Source organism: Mustela putorius, unplaced genomic scaffold, assembly GCF_011764305.1.
Source record: "Mustela putorius furo isolate JIRA1106 unplaced genomic scaffold, ASM1176430v1.1 tig00000275_pilon_pilon_pilon, whole genome shotgun sequence".
NCBI classification, from domain to species: Eukaryota; Metazoa; Chordata; class Mammalia; order Carnivora; family Mustelidae; genus Mustela; species Mustela putorius.
In genome coordinates this window covers 17932878-17948167 of record NW_025421341.1, presented here as the reverse complement: position 1 = coordinate 17948167, position 15290 = coordinate 17932878, and the positions used below count along the sequence as shown (strand labels likewise).

The window sequence follows — 15290 nt, the reverse complement described above, 5'->3', positions numbered from 1 at the left end:
GACAATTAAAGGTGTTATCTGGGCTCCAAAAAAGCATAGAAGGTATTAGAGAATCCCTTTCTGGAGAAATAAAATCCCTTAGAAGAAATAAAAGAACTAATATCTAACCAAGTCAAAGTCAAAAAAGCTATTAATGAGGTGCAATAAAAATGGAGGCTCTCACTGCTAGGATAAATGAGGCAAAATAAAGAATTAGTGATATAGAAGACAAAATACAGAGAATAAAGAAGCTGAGCAAAAGAGAGACAAACTACTGGACTACAAGGGGAGAATTCAAGAGATAAGTGATACCAAAAGGCAAAACAATATTAGAATAATTGGGGTCCCAGAAAAGAAAGAGAGAGAGGGGCAGAAGTTATATTGGAGGAAATTATAGTAAAGCATTTCCCTAATATGGCAAGGGAAACAGGCTTCAAAATCCAGGAAGCACAGAGAACCCCCTTCAAAATTAAAAAAAAAAAAAAAAGGTCCACACCCCATCATCTAAGAGTGAAACTTACTAGTCTTAATGACAAAGAGAAAATCCTGAAAGCAGATCAGGACAAGAAGTCTGTAACATACTATGGTAAAAATATTAGATTGGCAGCAGACTTATCCACAGAGACCTGACACGCCAGAAAGAACTGGCATGATATATTCAGAGCACTAAATGAGAAAAATATGCAGCCAAGAATACTGTATCCACCTAGGCTGTCATTGAAAATAGAAGCAGAGATAAAAGCCTTCCAGGACAAACCAAAATTGAAAGAATTTGTAAACACCATACCAGCCCCACAGGAAATATTGAAAGGGGGGTCCTCTAAGCAAAGAAAGACACTAAAAGTAGTAGATCAGAAAGGAACAGAGACAATATGCAGTAACAGCCACCTTACAGCTAATGCAATGGCACTAAATTCATATCTTTCAATAGTTATGCTGAATGGAAATGGGCTAAATGCCCACAATCAAAATACACAGGGTATCAGAATGGAAATAAGAACAAGACCCACAAATATGCTGTCTAAAAGAAACTCATTTAAACCCAAAGACACCACCATATTTAAAGTGAGGAGGTAGAAAACAATTTACCATGCTCATGGACATCAAAAAAAAAGCTGGGGCGGCAATCCTTATATCAAATCAATTAGATTTTAAGCCAAAGACTATACTAAGAGATGAGGAAAGACACTATGTCATACTTAAAAACGTCCAACAAGAAGATCTAACAATTTTAAATATCTATGCCCCTAACACGGGACCAGCCAATTATATACACCAATCAATAAAAAAATCAAAGAAACACATTGACAATAATACAATATTAGTAAGGGACTTCAACACCCCCCTTGTTGAAATGAGGGGTCACCTAAGCCAAAGATCAGCAAGGAAACAAAGGCTTTAAATGACACACTGGACCAGATGGACATCACAGGTATATTCAGAACATTCCATCCCAAAGCAACAGAATGCACATTCTTCTCTAGTCCACATGGAACATTCTCCAGAATAGACCACATCCCGGGTCACTGATCAGGTCTCAACCAGTACCAACGCTTGGGATTATTGCCTGCATATTTTCAGACCACAATGTTCTGAAACTGGACTCAGTCACAAGAGGAAAACTGGAAAGGACCCAAATAAGTGGAGACTAAAGAGCATCCTACTAAAGACTGAAGGGGTCAACCAGGAAATTAACGACAAATTGAAAAAATTCATGGAAACAAATGATAATGAAAACACAATGGTTCAAAATCTGTGGGATACAACAAAGGCAGTCCTGAGAGGAAAATATATAGAGATATAAGCCTTTCTCAAGAAACAAGAAAGTCTCAAGTACACAAATTAACCCTACACCTAAATGAGCTGGAAAAAGAACGGCAAAGAAAGCCTGAACCCAGCACGAGAAGATAAATAATAAAGGCCAGAGCAGAAATCAATGAAATAGAAACCAAAAGAACAGTAGAACAAATCAATGAAACTAGGAGCTGGTTCTTTGAAAGAATTAATAAGATTGATAGAACAACTGGCCAGATTTATCAAAGAGAAAAGAGAAAGGACCCAAAGAAATAAAATTATGAATGATAGAGGAGAGATCACAATGAACACCATAGAAATACAAACAATTATAAGAACATATTATGAGCAACTATATGCCAGCAAATTTGACAATCTGGAAGAAATGGATGTATTCCTAGAGACATATAAACTATCAAATCTGAACCAGGAAAAAATGGAAAACCCAAACAGACCCATAAGCAGTGAGGAGATAAAAGCAGTCATCAAAAATTCCCCAACAAACAAGAGCCCAGGGCCAGACAGCTTCCCAGGGGAATTCTACCAAACATTTAAAGAAGAATTAATGCCTATTCTCCTGAAACTATTCAAAAAAATAGAAATGGAAGGAAAACTTCCAAACTCATTTTATGAAGCCAGCATTACCTTGATCCCAAAACCAGACAAAGACCCCATCAAAAACCAGAATTACAGTCCATTATCCTTAATGAACACAGATGCAAAAATTCTCACCAAAATACTAGCCAACAGGATTCAAGAGTAGATTAAAAGGATTATTCACCATGACCATTCCTGGGCTGCAAGGTTGATTCAACATCTGCAAATCAATCAGTGTGATACAACACATTAATAGAAGCAAGAACAAGAACCATATGATACTCTCAATAGATGCTGAAAAGGCATTTGACAAAGTACAGCATTATTTCTTGATCAAAACTCTTCACAGTGTAGGGATTGAGGGTACATACCTCAATATCATCAAAGCCATCTATGAAAAACCCACAGCAAATATCATTCTCAAAGGGGAAAAACTGAGAGCTTTCCCTCTAAGGTCAGTAACATGGCAGGGCTGTCCACTATCACCACTGCTATTCAACACAGTACTAGAAGTCCTAGCCTCAGCAATCAGACAACAAAAAAATTAAAGGCATCTGAATTGGCAAAGAAAAAGTCAAACTCTCACTCTTTGCAGATGATATGATACTTTATGTGGAAAACCTAAAAGACTCCATTACAAAACTGCTAGAACTCATACAGGTATTCAGTAAAGTGTCAGGATAAAATCAAGGCATAGGAATCAGTTGCACTTCTATACACCAACAAAAACACAGAAGAAAGAGAAATTAAGGATTCGATCCCATTTACAATTGCACCCAAACAATAAGATACCAGGAATAAACCTAACCAAAAAGGCAAAGAATCTGTACTCAGAAAACTATAAAGTACTCAAAAAAGAAATTGAGGAAGATATAGAGAAATGGAAAAATGTTCCATCCTCATGGACTGGAAGAAAAAATATTGTGAAAATCTGTATGATACCTAGAGCAATCTACAAATTTAACACAATCCCTATCAAATACCATCAATTTTTTTCAAAGAAATGGAAGAAATAATCCTAAAATTTATATGGAATAAGAAAAGATCCTGAATAGCTACAGAAATGTTGAAAAAGAAAGCTAAAGTTGGTGGCATCACAATTCTAGACTTCAACCTCTATTACAAAGCTGTAATCATCAAGACAGTATGATACTGGCACAAAAACAGACACATAGATCAGTGGAACACAATAGAGAGTTCAGAAATAGACTCTACTCCATGGTCAACTACTCTTAGACAAAGCAACCTCTTTGACCTTAGCTGCAGCAACTTCTTCCTAGAAATGTTGCCAAAGGCAAAGGAAGCAAGGCCAAAAATGAACTTTTAGGACTTCATGAAGATCAAAAGCTTTGCACAGCAAAGGAAACAGTCAATAAAACCAAAAGACAACTGACATAATGGGAGAAGATATTCGCAAATGACGTATCAGATAAAGGGTTAGCATCCAAAAGTGTAAAGAACTTACCAAAGTCAACACCCAAAGAACAAATAATCCAAACAAGAAATGGGCAGAAGACATGAACAGACATTTCTGCAAAGAAGACTCAGTTTGTTTTTTTGTTTTTTTGTTTTTCTTTTTTTGGTTTCTAATTTTATTTTTTTTTAATTTTTTATTTTTTATAAACATATATTTTTATCCCCAGGAGTACAGGTCTGTGAATCACCAGGTTTACACACTTCACAGCACTCACCAAAGCACATACCCTCCCCAATGTCCATAATCCCACCCCCTTTTCTCAAACCCCCTCCCCCCAGCAACCCTCAGTTTGTTTTGTGAGATTAAGAGTCGCTTATGGTTTGTCTCCCTCCTGATCCTATCTTGTTTCATTTTTTTCCTTCCTTAAGCTCAGGAAACAAACTGAGGGTTGCTGGGCGTGGGGGGATAGGGATAGAGGGGCTGGGTTATGGACATTGGGGAGGGTATATGCTAGGTGAGTGCTTTGAAAAGTGTAAGCCTGATGGTTCACAGACCTGCAGCCCTGGGACAAATACTACATTATATGTTAATAAAAATAATTTTTAAAAAAACATAAGGCAAGTAATTTGATCTCTGTTCAATAGTAAGAATATAAGTAAAATTATCTGAATGCTCATATGGCTACTGTGCAGCTCAGCTGGAATTCATACATACTCTCCCAATCTTTAGTTCTTCTAACTAAACCAATAAGAAACAATCTGAAATCCAAAGAGTATATGTGACCTAAAAGTCTTCTCAAAATGACCTTTGATCTAACCTCAGAAATTCAACTCATATTAAAATTAGAGGAATTGGGGGCGCCTGGGTGGCTCAGTGGGTTAAAGCCTCTGCCTTCGGCTCAGGTCATGATCACAGGGTCCTGGGATCAAGCCCCGCATTGGGCTCTCTGCTTAGTGGGGAGCCTGCTTCCTCCTCTCTCTCTGCCTGCCTCTCTGCCTACTTGTGATCTGTCTGGCAAAAAAAAATAAATAAAATCTTTAAAAAAAAATTAGAGGAATTGATGGCTTTTCAGGAAGATAACTTAGCCCTAATTACACATAAGATAAGTATAGATCCAGTGTAGGACAGGTGCAAGTACAGAAATCAAAAATCGAGAGAGGAGTGTAAACACTTGCCAGTATGGATTCCTGGAAGACCCTAGTAGTCTCCAATAGTGAAACTCAGTGTGAGTGGTCTGTCAGAGGTGTCAGAGGTGTCATGATCTTTTGGGGATATATAACCAGATCATAGATGGATTCCTCCCTGGAGAAGGATAATAGTGAAATAAGTGTGAGACCAGGGAATAAAAAGAATAAGATAGGTAGCAAAAGCAGGGCCTGTGGCAGGATACGAAGTAGAAGCAACCTAAATCTAGCATGAAGCACTCCAAGAGTTGTCCCTTCTGTTGGGATGCTGGGGAGAGGGGCTGGATTAAAAAAAGCAATGAGATGAAATTCTGAAGTTTTGATATATAATGCTATAAAAATGTAAATTATTGTTAAACTCATTTTATGCAGTATTACCAATAATACAATTCAGACATTCAAGAATACAAAATCAAAATTCAAGCACAAAGGAGCATGGAGACACAAGTAATGTTTTGCATTTTAGTAGCTAAGAATTACACTCAAAAACAGACAAAATACAACTTGATTAAAGCATATCTTAACAATAAAATCATTCAAGGAAGAATATAACCATCTTGCAAGTGATTGTAGCTTCTGAAAGTTTGGCCGAAACTGAAAATCTACAGAAAACAATAAAAAAATGTTAAGCATAGTTGCACTTTTATATTTTCTAATAAACTGTTACATATTTTTTAAGTGACCCATAAACATTTTGTTCTACCTTTCTTGATTTCTGTATCAGATATTCCTCATCGCTGTCCTATGCCTATGCAAAAAACCCCAGGAAGAATGGAAAAGGGTGTTAAAAAGCAGAAATGACTGACATTGAGTCCAAAACTAGGGTTGTCGAATTCATTTGGGTGTAAATTCCAAGGAGTTTTACTCATTATCTCACATACATTTCACAAAAATAGTTTTTAAAAGAGCAAGTAAGTCATTGTGGCTATACTTTCTGCACGAGAAATCTGAGTTCAAAGTGTTTAAGGCCCATGTTTATGGTTGTCAAAGTTAGCACTGAAACCCAAGTTTGGGGACACCTGGGTGGCTCAAAATGTTAAGCATCTGCCTTCGGCTCAGGTCATGATCCCAGAGGCCTGGGATGGAGTACCGAATGGGCTCCTTGCTCAGAGGGGAGCTTGTTTCTCCCTCTGCCTGCGGCTCCCCCTACTTACGCTCTTTCTCTCTCGCTGAAAAATAGATAGATAGATAAAAATCTTTTAAAAAATTAAAATAAATAAATAAGCCCATGTTTACAATGGCTGAGTTTTTTTCCTCTAACTATACTTTGTATCTCCTATACATTTATGTTTCGGTTAAATATATAATCTTTATAGGTCTAAAAGGAACAAAATAATTTTATGAATACTTCCAAATAAATCTCTTTAACAACATAATTGTTCAAAACCTTTTTAAATTTATCTCAGAAATAAAGCCAATATTTCTACTTATATTATTAAAAAATGAATGGTTAAAAATCATTTTGAGTTGGCTTTGACGGCCTCTTTACCTGCCCAACTGCTCTGTCTCTTTCCAGAGAGGTCAGCATTTTCTGCTTCAGTAAAGTGTGGTGCTTCTCATGTAACACCCTGAGAGCCGGTTCATACGATGCATAATGTAACTTTAACCTATGAAAAGTAAAGGGCATCTTAAAGGGTAATTGAGTTAAATCAGTGATTTCCATCTAACATCTAAACCTTTTCTCTCTTTTTTTGCAGTCAAATAAAAAATGAGTAACTATATAAAGGTCAACATAGCAATCCAAGAATTGCCAGAAATATTACTTGGTATGCTACTTCTCTAAATATGGTAGAAACAAAGAAGTCAGATTTCTTTTGAGTTAACTAGTTTTCTATTTCCTACCAACAGTTTTGCTGTATTCAAGCATGTACTCATAAGACTGCCATTCACTGAGAGGAAAAACTTGCAGTTTCTTTAATCAATTCAGAAATAATGATCAAAAAGACAAGTGCTGCAGACAACGGAAGATTAAACAGTGTCACCCACATCAAAATAAGCTAAAGGATGGTCTTCAAAACAACTTGATTAACTTATATTAAGAAAATTAAGTATAAAAATTTCATTATCTCATAGGAGAAATAGTTCAACTCAACATATGATATAAGCACCTTTAAGAAACAGTTTTATTCGAAAATGCCCTCAAAATATGTATGTATTTTTTTACCTTTTTTATTTACCTGGAGTAAAACATACAGAGCTTAAATGTTACAGTTCAGTTTTCAGAAATATGCCTGCCCAGGTAGTCCATATTGTTATCAAAATATAGAGCATTTCTAATACCTCAAAAGATTCTAGAACTCCATATATGTGGAATCATAGAATATGTTCTCTTATATAACAATCAACATCTCAGAAATACAAGCAATTATAAGAGATTATGAAAAACTATATGCCAACAAATTGGGTAACCTGGAAGAAACAGATAAATTTCTAGAAACATATAAACTGAAATAGGAAGAAATAGAGAATTTGAACATGTTTGAACAAAAGCCCAGAACCACATGCTTCATAGTCGAATTCTACCAAACATTTAAAGAAAAGGTAATACTTATTCTTCTCAAACTATTACAAAAAATAGAAAAGGAAGAAAAACTTCCAAATTCATTCTATGAGGCCAGAAACTGGCTTCTTTCACTCAGCATGTTTTTTAGATTCTTCCAGACTGTTGTGTGTATCAGTAATTCATTTCTTTTTATTGTGAGTCACATTCCCTTATATGTATATTATACCATGTGTTTATTCAATATTCTACTGGTGAAGAACTGGTTTGTTTTTAGCTTGGAGCCATTATGAATAAGGTTGCTATGAACATTCTTACACTGAGTAATATAAGATATTTTTTGGTGGGGTGCCTGGATGGCTCAGTGAGTTAAAGCCTCTGACTTTGGCTCAGGTCATGATCCAGGGTCCTGAGATTGAGCTCCACATCAGGCTTTCTGCTCAGCAGGGATCCTGCTTTCCCTCCTCTCTCTCTGCCTGCCTCTCTGCCTACTTGTGATCTCTGTCAATTAAATAAATGAAATCTTTATAAAAAAAAAAAAGACATTTTTTGGCTCTCTTTCTCTTAGAAAAAATACCTAGGAGTTGACTTGCTGGGTTTTAATTTACACTTCCAACAGCAATAAATGACAGCCTTGGTTACTCTACATTTGGCGATTAGTCTACCTAGTCTTGCCAATTTTATTATCAACTTCATCAATTCTATTTCCAAACATATGACTTCATTTTTATATATTTATTTTTGTTTATTACTTTTCTAATTTATTGGTTTCTGATAATTTTTTTCTTTCATTATTATTTCATTTATTTTTCTTTCTCTGCTTTTGTGGGGGTTTTTTGAGCATCTAAAATACAAGATTAGATTATTAGTATAAAGTTTTCTTCTCTAATATGGGCATTTAAAACTATCAATTCTACCTTAAGCATTGCTTTGGCTGTATCCCACTATTTTTAATATGTTGCATCTTCAGCCATTCATACTGAAATACTTTCTCACTTCCTTCTTTGACTCATGGACTATTTAGAACTATGTTACTATATTTCCAAATATTTGGGAATTTTCCAGAGAGCTTTTCATCATTGATTTTTAATTTAATTTGGTTGTGGTCAGAGAACACATTTTGTACAATTCTCTGAAATAAATACACACTTGTCTAGACACAAAATATTACCTATTTTGTACACATGAAAAGTCCAAAGTAGAATTCAAGGAATGTCAATTAAACTCAATTAATTGATGCCTTATTCTATAGACCTAAGAGACTTTTTGCCCATTTTTCTAATAATTGCTAAAAAATAAAGGTTAAAATATCCACTTGTCACTGTGGAAATATGAATTTTTATGTTCTATCAGATTTTGTTTCATATATTTTGCAGCTCTTACTTAGAGTCATGCATATTATGACTTCCTGATAAACTGACTCTTTATTATCTCATTGAAATGGCCTCTTTTTCTCTGATTCTCAGGATGAGCCTGGGGATGTTGTTTCTGTATCCCTTCTCCTTAGGCCAGGTGGGCATGCAGACGTTGGTCTCCTTCCCTAGAGAGAGCTAACACTTTGGCTGTGCTGCAAACTGTGGAGGAGGTATCTTCCCCAAAAGATAAATGATGCCCTCCTAAAGTTGGTCCTACTTCCTTCTTTCTTAACAGACACGCTAATAGTTTGGTAAGGGAGAAAAGAAACTATATATCCAAATTGCTGTAAGAATTAATCATATAGTACCAGGAACCAAAACACCCCAAAGACTGGATTCTGAGATGCTAAAAAGGGCTATAACCTAAGACTGGATAAAAATAATTTGCATAAGACACTGGATTTTACAAGTACTAAAACAAATACTCCAATGGATGCAATAAAGCCATTGCTGAGGTGACTCTTAGAAACTTGGAATGCTCAGAAAAGTGAAAGTACCTTGAGCTGTCCTAGTGACAAAGAGTAGAAAAGGAACTCCATAACACTACAGCAATTATACACTATGATGACAATCCCTATTCTTCCACAGAATTACCTACAGCCATTTACTTGTGTGACTATGTACTGGGAAAAGATATTTTAAGAAGTTATTATGAATATCCACATGACCAGAATGACACCACAGCCCCTATGTTAGAAAGGGGATTTACAGAGGCCAGAGAATAAGTAACATCATGGCTAAGGTCTGGCTCAAAGTGGGCTTATTTGGTCCATGTATCCACCCAATGATCAATCCCAGATTCCTTGAATAAATAATTTTAACATATATGAGGAAGCTATCAAAGTCACTCCAGTGTCGTCTTCTGACATAGGATAGACTACTTGAAATTGCCTCACAGCCACAATTCTGTTTATTTTTTAAGTCATTTTTTCCCCTCTGAGGCTCTATTAACTCTTTTCAGCTTCTTAGTGATTTTTTGTTGTTGTTGCAAATACATTTTTCAGTTTGAGAACTTCCATTTGGTTGTTTATAGTTCCCATTTCACTTCTGCTATTTCCCAACTGTTCACTCATTATATTCATTATTTTATTTAAAGTTCTAAACATTTTATAAGAGCTGATTTGAAGTCTTCATCTACTAATCCTGTTATTTCTGGGTCTGTTTCTACTTTTTCTTGGATATGGGACACATTTTCCAACTTCTATGTATATTATATATTTTATCATATGTTGGACATATATTTATCTGAACTTTGTTCTCTTCCTTTAAAGAGTTTTGTCCTGGCATACTGATGGGCAGTTTGAGCTTTTCAAAGCTTACTTTCAATCTTTAATTAAGGCAACTTTAAAGTAGTTCCCTCTCTAGGGATAGAATAGCTCTACTCCTATGATACGGTTTATCAAGGGTATTTTTTTTAAGATTTTATTTGCTTATTTGAGAGAGAGAGAGACAGACAGAGGGAGAGTATGTGTGAGGTGGGCTAGAGGGAGAAGCAGATTCCCCACCAAGCAGAGAACCTGACATGGGCTCTCTCCTGAGACTCCAGGATCATGGCCTGAGGTAAAGGCAGACATTTAACTTACTGACCTACCCAGGTTTAGCAAGGGTCTTAACTGAATGCTCAGAGTTTTTAGTGGAGGTTCCTCCACTGTAGCTGGTCAGAATTCCTGTATCTGCAAACTCCGGAATCTCCACTGAGCTCACAGTTTTCCAGCAGCTGTTCTTTGTAGGCATCATTCTCTCACTATTCCACAACTTAGTATTTGGTCAAAAGATTAAAGGAAACTACTACAAATATTTCTTAAATTTCTTTCATGTACCTTCCACCTTTTGTGTATCCTATTCTGCAAATTCTAGCTCCCTTGGCAGCCCTAATGAGATCCCTCATCAGTTAATCAAGACTACTGTGCTCTGAGTTCTACTTTGTCACACTATTGTTTGAATAGTATTTCTGGGTCAAAATCTAAGGTGATTATGCCACTCGCTTTAAAGGGTTCCCTTCTCTTAGGCATCACAGACCTACTCTGTCAATTTTCCAACATCTGAAAAAAACAGCTGCCTAAAATTACATTCAGTTTTGTAGTTCATTACAGTTGAAGAGCTCATCTATTAGCAGTTGGAAAGCTAGTTCTATACCAGTTACTCTGACAGGGTGGCAAGCAGAAGAGCCCCAAAATAATTTTAAAGGCCTTCCTATTAAAAAAAAATAATAATAAAAACAAGCGGGCACCTGGGTGGTTCAGTCAGTTAAGCCTGACTTCAACTCAGGTCATGATCTCAGCATCCTGGGATGGAGTTCCAAGTCAGGCTCTCTGCTCAGCAGGGGGTTTGCTTGTCCTTCTCTCCCTCCTTCAGCTCCTCCCCCAACTTATGTGCTCTCTCTTAAATAAATGAATACAATCTTTATAAAAATAAAAGGAGTCCTTGTTTTGCAAAATATTTTCACAGAAGTATAAAAGTCATTGGTTTGTAAGTCATATTTATCTTAATATAACTTATTATTATACCTCATTGCTGACAGTAATAAAGTCTAAGAAATAAAGTTACATATACATTTAATATATATTTTGCATATTAAAATTCAACCATTTTCAGTAAAGCATGAGAGAGTAATAAAATAAAAATGTAAGTAGTATGTACAGTTCTATTACTCATTCCATTTAATGTGCTTAACTCTATACTCTTTGCTGTATGCTGTACACTTCCATGAATATTGTATATTCATAAACACGTATTCAGGTACAGAGTTCTATACACAAAACAATGTGCATTGTAATTTGTGGACAAACTGATTGATTGATTGCTATTGATGGAACAACTTTTCCTGTATTTACTAACTTTAGCATCTAACTCATTCATGGGATATGACTTGATAATCCTCTATCCCAAGAATTAGCATCATGTAGAATACCACTAGGATATAACAAGGAAACAACATTTAAAAAAACCTGTTGGCAAGGATGCAGAGAAACACAAACACTCTTAAACTGTTGGTGGGGATGCATACTGGTACAGACATTCTGGAAAACAGTATGGAAGCTCCTCGAGTTCAAAACAGAACTACCTTATGACCTAGCAATTACACTACTAGGTATTTACCTCAAGGATAAAAAATACTGTTTCAAAGGGACACCTGCACCCTAATGTTTATAGCAGCACTATCAACAACAGCCAAATTATGGAAGGAGCCCAAATATTTATCGACTGGTGAATGGATAAAGAATATATGTTGTGAGTGCACACACACACACACACACAGAGGAATATTGCTCAGCCATCAAAAAGAATGAAATTTTAACATCTGTAACAATGCAGATGGAGCTGGAGTGTATTATATTAAGCAAAATAAGTCAGTCAGAGAAGGACAAACACCATAGGACTTCACTCATATGTAGAATTTAAGAAACAAAACAGATGAACATAGGGGAAGGGGAACAAAAAGAGAGAGGAAGGAAACCATAAGTGACTCTTAATTATACAGAGAACAAATGGACATTTGCTGGAGGGGAGGTGGAAGGAATTGGGCTAAATGGATGATGGATATTAATGAGGATGCTTGTGATGAGTGCCAATACCAAGGAGAGCAGCAGAATTCCAGAGGAGTGCTGGGTGTTGTATGTAAGTGATGATTCTCTAAATTCTACGCCTAAACCAATATTACACTATATGTCAACTAGAATTTAAATAAAAACTTAAACAAAAAACTTCTGTTTAGTCAGTCTGAAAGAGTGTGTCTGTTCTGTAAATTCCATAAGTAGCTCATAATTCATCTGCTTTTAAGTACTAAATTTTGAAATCGATAATTCTGAAAATAAGTAAATTCACAAGACATTCATGTTAAATGAGAACTACTATAAAGCTATAGGAAAAATCAACTAATTTACAGAAAAAAAATAAGACTGACATTTTATGATTTACAGTGAAAGGAATATAGATATACAACTGAAATATTAGGGTAAAATATTAACAAAGAGAACTTAGACTCTAATTTAGCCTGAAATGAAAAACACTCTTCCTTATAGTTGATTTATTATGCAATGGTACAACTATCAGAAGTGTTCACTGTGATTAATTTCATCTCTAGTTTCTTTGTGACCCTATTGATATTATTGAAATTTTGTTTTAAGTCCTTGGAAAACACACACTAGTGATTCATCCAAATGGTTAAATGGAGACATTATTCTTAATGCTTAAATGTGGAAATAAAGGCTAGTCGAATACACAAATGTTAATTATATTACAGTGTAATGTGGATTTTTTTCATCAAGGCCCCTAAAGATTACAAAAAGTATAATCTGGATTTTTTTCATCAGGGCCCCTAAAGATTACAAAAAGTATAATCCGAAAATGCTGAATTTTTACATTAAATCAAGTACAATAGTATTCCTTTTAAACATATTAGGAAATTTAAGAGCTCTGATATATTTTTAAACATGGGCTACAGACACAAGAAAAAAAAAACTTAAAAAAGTCAATTTACCAAAGGGTAGAATATCCAAGTAGTAACAGTGAACAATCATATTTCAGGTGCCACAATTTGATACAAAGGTGCCCTTAAACTGTTATATACCCAAAAAACTGAAGTACTGAAACCTGTTTGAATTATCACAGATAGTGGGAATAGAGTCAATCCTGTGAATTTTCTGTGAAAGAAAGTGCTGTGATTCAAACTCAATGTGTGTGTGCATACACACAAAAACTATTAAAATACCTTTGGGCTTTTCCTCTGGGTAAATAAGTGGCTCACCCTAATGAAGGTACAACAATTATTTGTCTTTGGACAAGAAAAAGTTTAGCTACCTTTAAAGAGCTTCAGCATGACCAGTAGGAACAACAGGCCCCTATATTGTCCTGAGTGCAGAACAATTCCCAAATTTAAAGAATGTACTTTTAAAACAAAATACAATATATACTTCTGAAAAGACCTGTATAAAAATGCAAAAGGGAAATCTAGATCAAGTAGTATATATTCAACATACACTTTCAATGTTATGGTATATGCAAAAAAAAAAAACCCTGCCATTTATTATATTCCATGTACTGTGTCATGTATGTATACATACTGATCCAAAATATATCATCAACATTGTTAAAGAGAAGAAACAAAATACAACAGCCATCTAAAGGTAAGTGGTGAAGCCAGGCTTCCAATGTTTACTTGAGACCAAATCCAAGCTCTTTCCATTATACTGTACTACTTCTCAGTTACCATTTAAGTTAAAAAGGGAACAAATCTTTTTGAAAATTTTTTTTCCTGAATTTCTCTGAACTAAGAACAATTTTATGAACCAAGAAATTCAAACCAAAATACTGGACCAAAATAATTGGTTAAAGTCAAAGAATAAACATTTTCAAAGTCCTTTTTGTAAGTTAATGCAATTTCCCTCTTAAAATAGTGTTTTATTCCTACAGACACTTAATTTAAGAAAAGTAAGAAAAACTCTAGTTTCTACAACTTAATACATTTAAGTACATTGATTCTGAAGCTTCATGGGACAGCCTATGATTTAGAAATCATAAGAGCCACAATAACCATACTCATCTATGAAAGACAACTGTCATTACCATCCCTAAATTGTATTGTCCCATAAGTAGCTATAGCTACATGTGGAATTAAAATTAAACTTAATTAAAATTAAATAAAGTTAGAAATGGGGTGTGTGGGTGGCACAGTCAGTTACGTGTCTCCCTTCCACTCAGGGTCTTGGAATCAAGCCCCACGTTGGGCTCTCTGCTTAGCAGGGAGCCTGCTTCTCCCTTTCCCTCTGCCTGCCATTCCCCCTACTTGTGCTCTCTCTTTATGTCAAATAAATAAAAATCTTAAATAAATAAATAAATAAAATTAGAAATCTAATCCCATGGTTGTGCTAGTCACATGATCAGTGATTAACACAACATGTGAATTAGTAGCTATTGTATTAGACAGTACAGATATAGAATATTTATAACATCACAGAAAGTTCTATGGGATAGCATTGCCCTAGAACAAATAAAAGAAAATTCCCATTAAGGATTATAAGTTATTTTCTTGTTCTCTGTTTTTTTTTGGAAAGGAAGTTTCTTTCTTTAATTTGGAAGTAGGAGAGAAAGGGAGAAGGGAAAATAAAACAGTAATATTTTTAAAATAATTTCTAAAACCTCTGCGTAAATTCAAGGCCATTCAGTATATGCACCCTCTCCATGTCACTCCTGTCAAACAGCTTTTGCACTTATTTGCTATGCATAAAATATGGTGAATATGCCATATTTCTTCATGACTTGGTGCCTTTGCACAGTATGTACTGTCTGTCCAGAGCACCCTGCTCCCCACTCCATTTGTTAACTAATACTTCAGAATTCCTCTACAAATAGGTTCCTGAACCTTCTTACACCTCATTCTGGTTAGAGTGACCATCCTTGGTTAG

At 35.3% G+C, this 15290-nt stretch overlaps 1 protein-coding gene across 2 annotated transcripts in view; it reads right to left on the bottom strand.

Moving 5' to 3' along the window:
• The window catches only part of SPAG16 (sperm associated antigen 16), a 1017727-nt gene that overhangs the window by 959652 nt on the left and 42785 nt on the right, over nucleotides 1–15290 (bottom strand). For both annotated transcript variants that reach the window (XM_045078716.1, XM_004767008.3), the window contains one exon: nucleotides 6461–6578. In XM_045078716.1, coding sequence (XP_044934651.1) covers nucleotides 6461–6578 — 118 coding nt within the window. The remainder of the gene's footprint in view (nucleotides 1–6460; nucleotides 6579–15290) is intronic.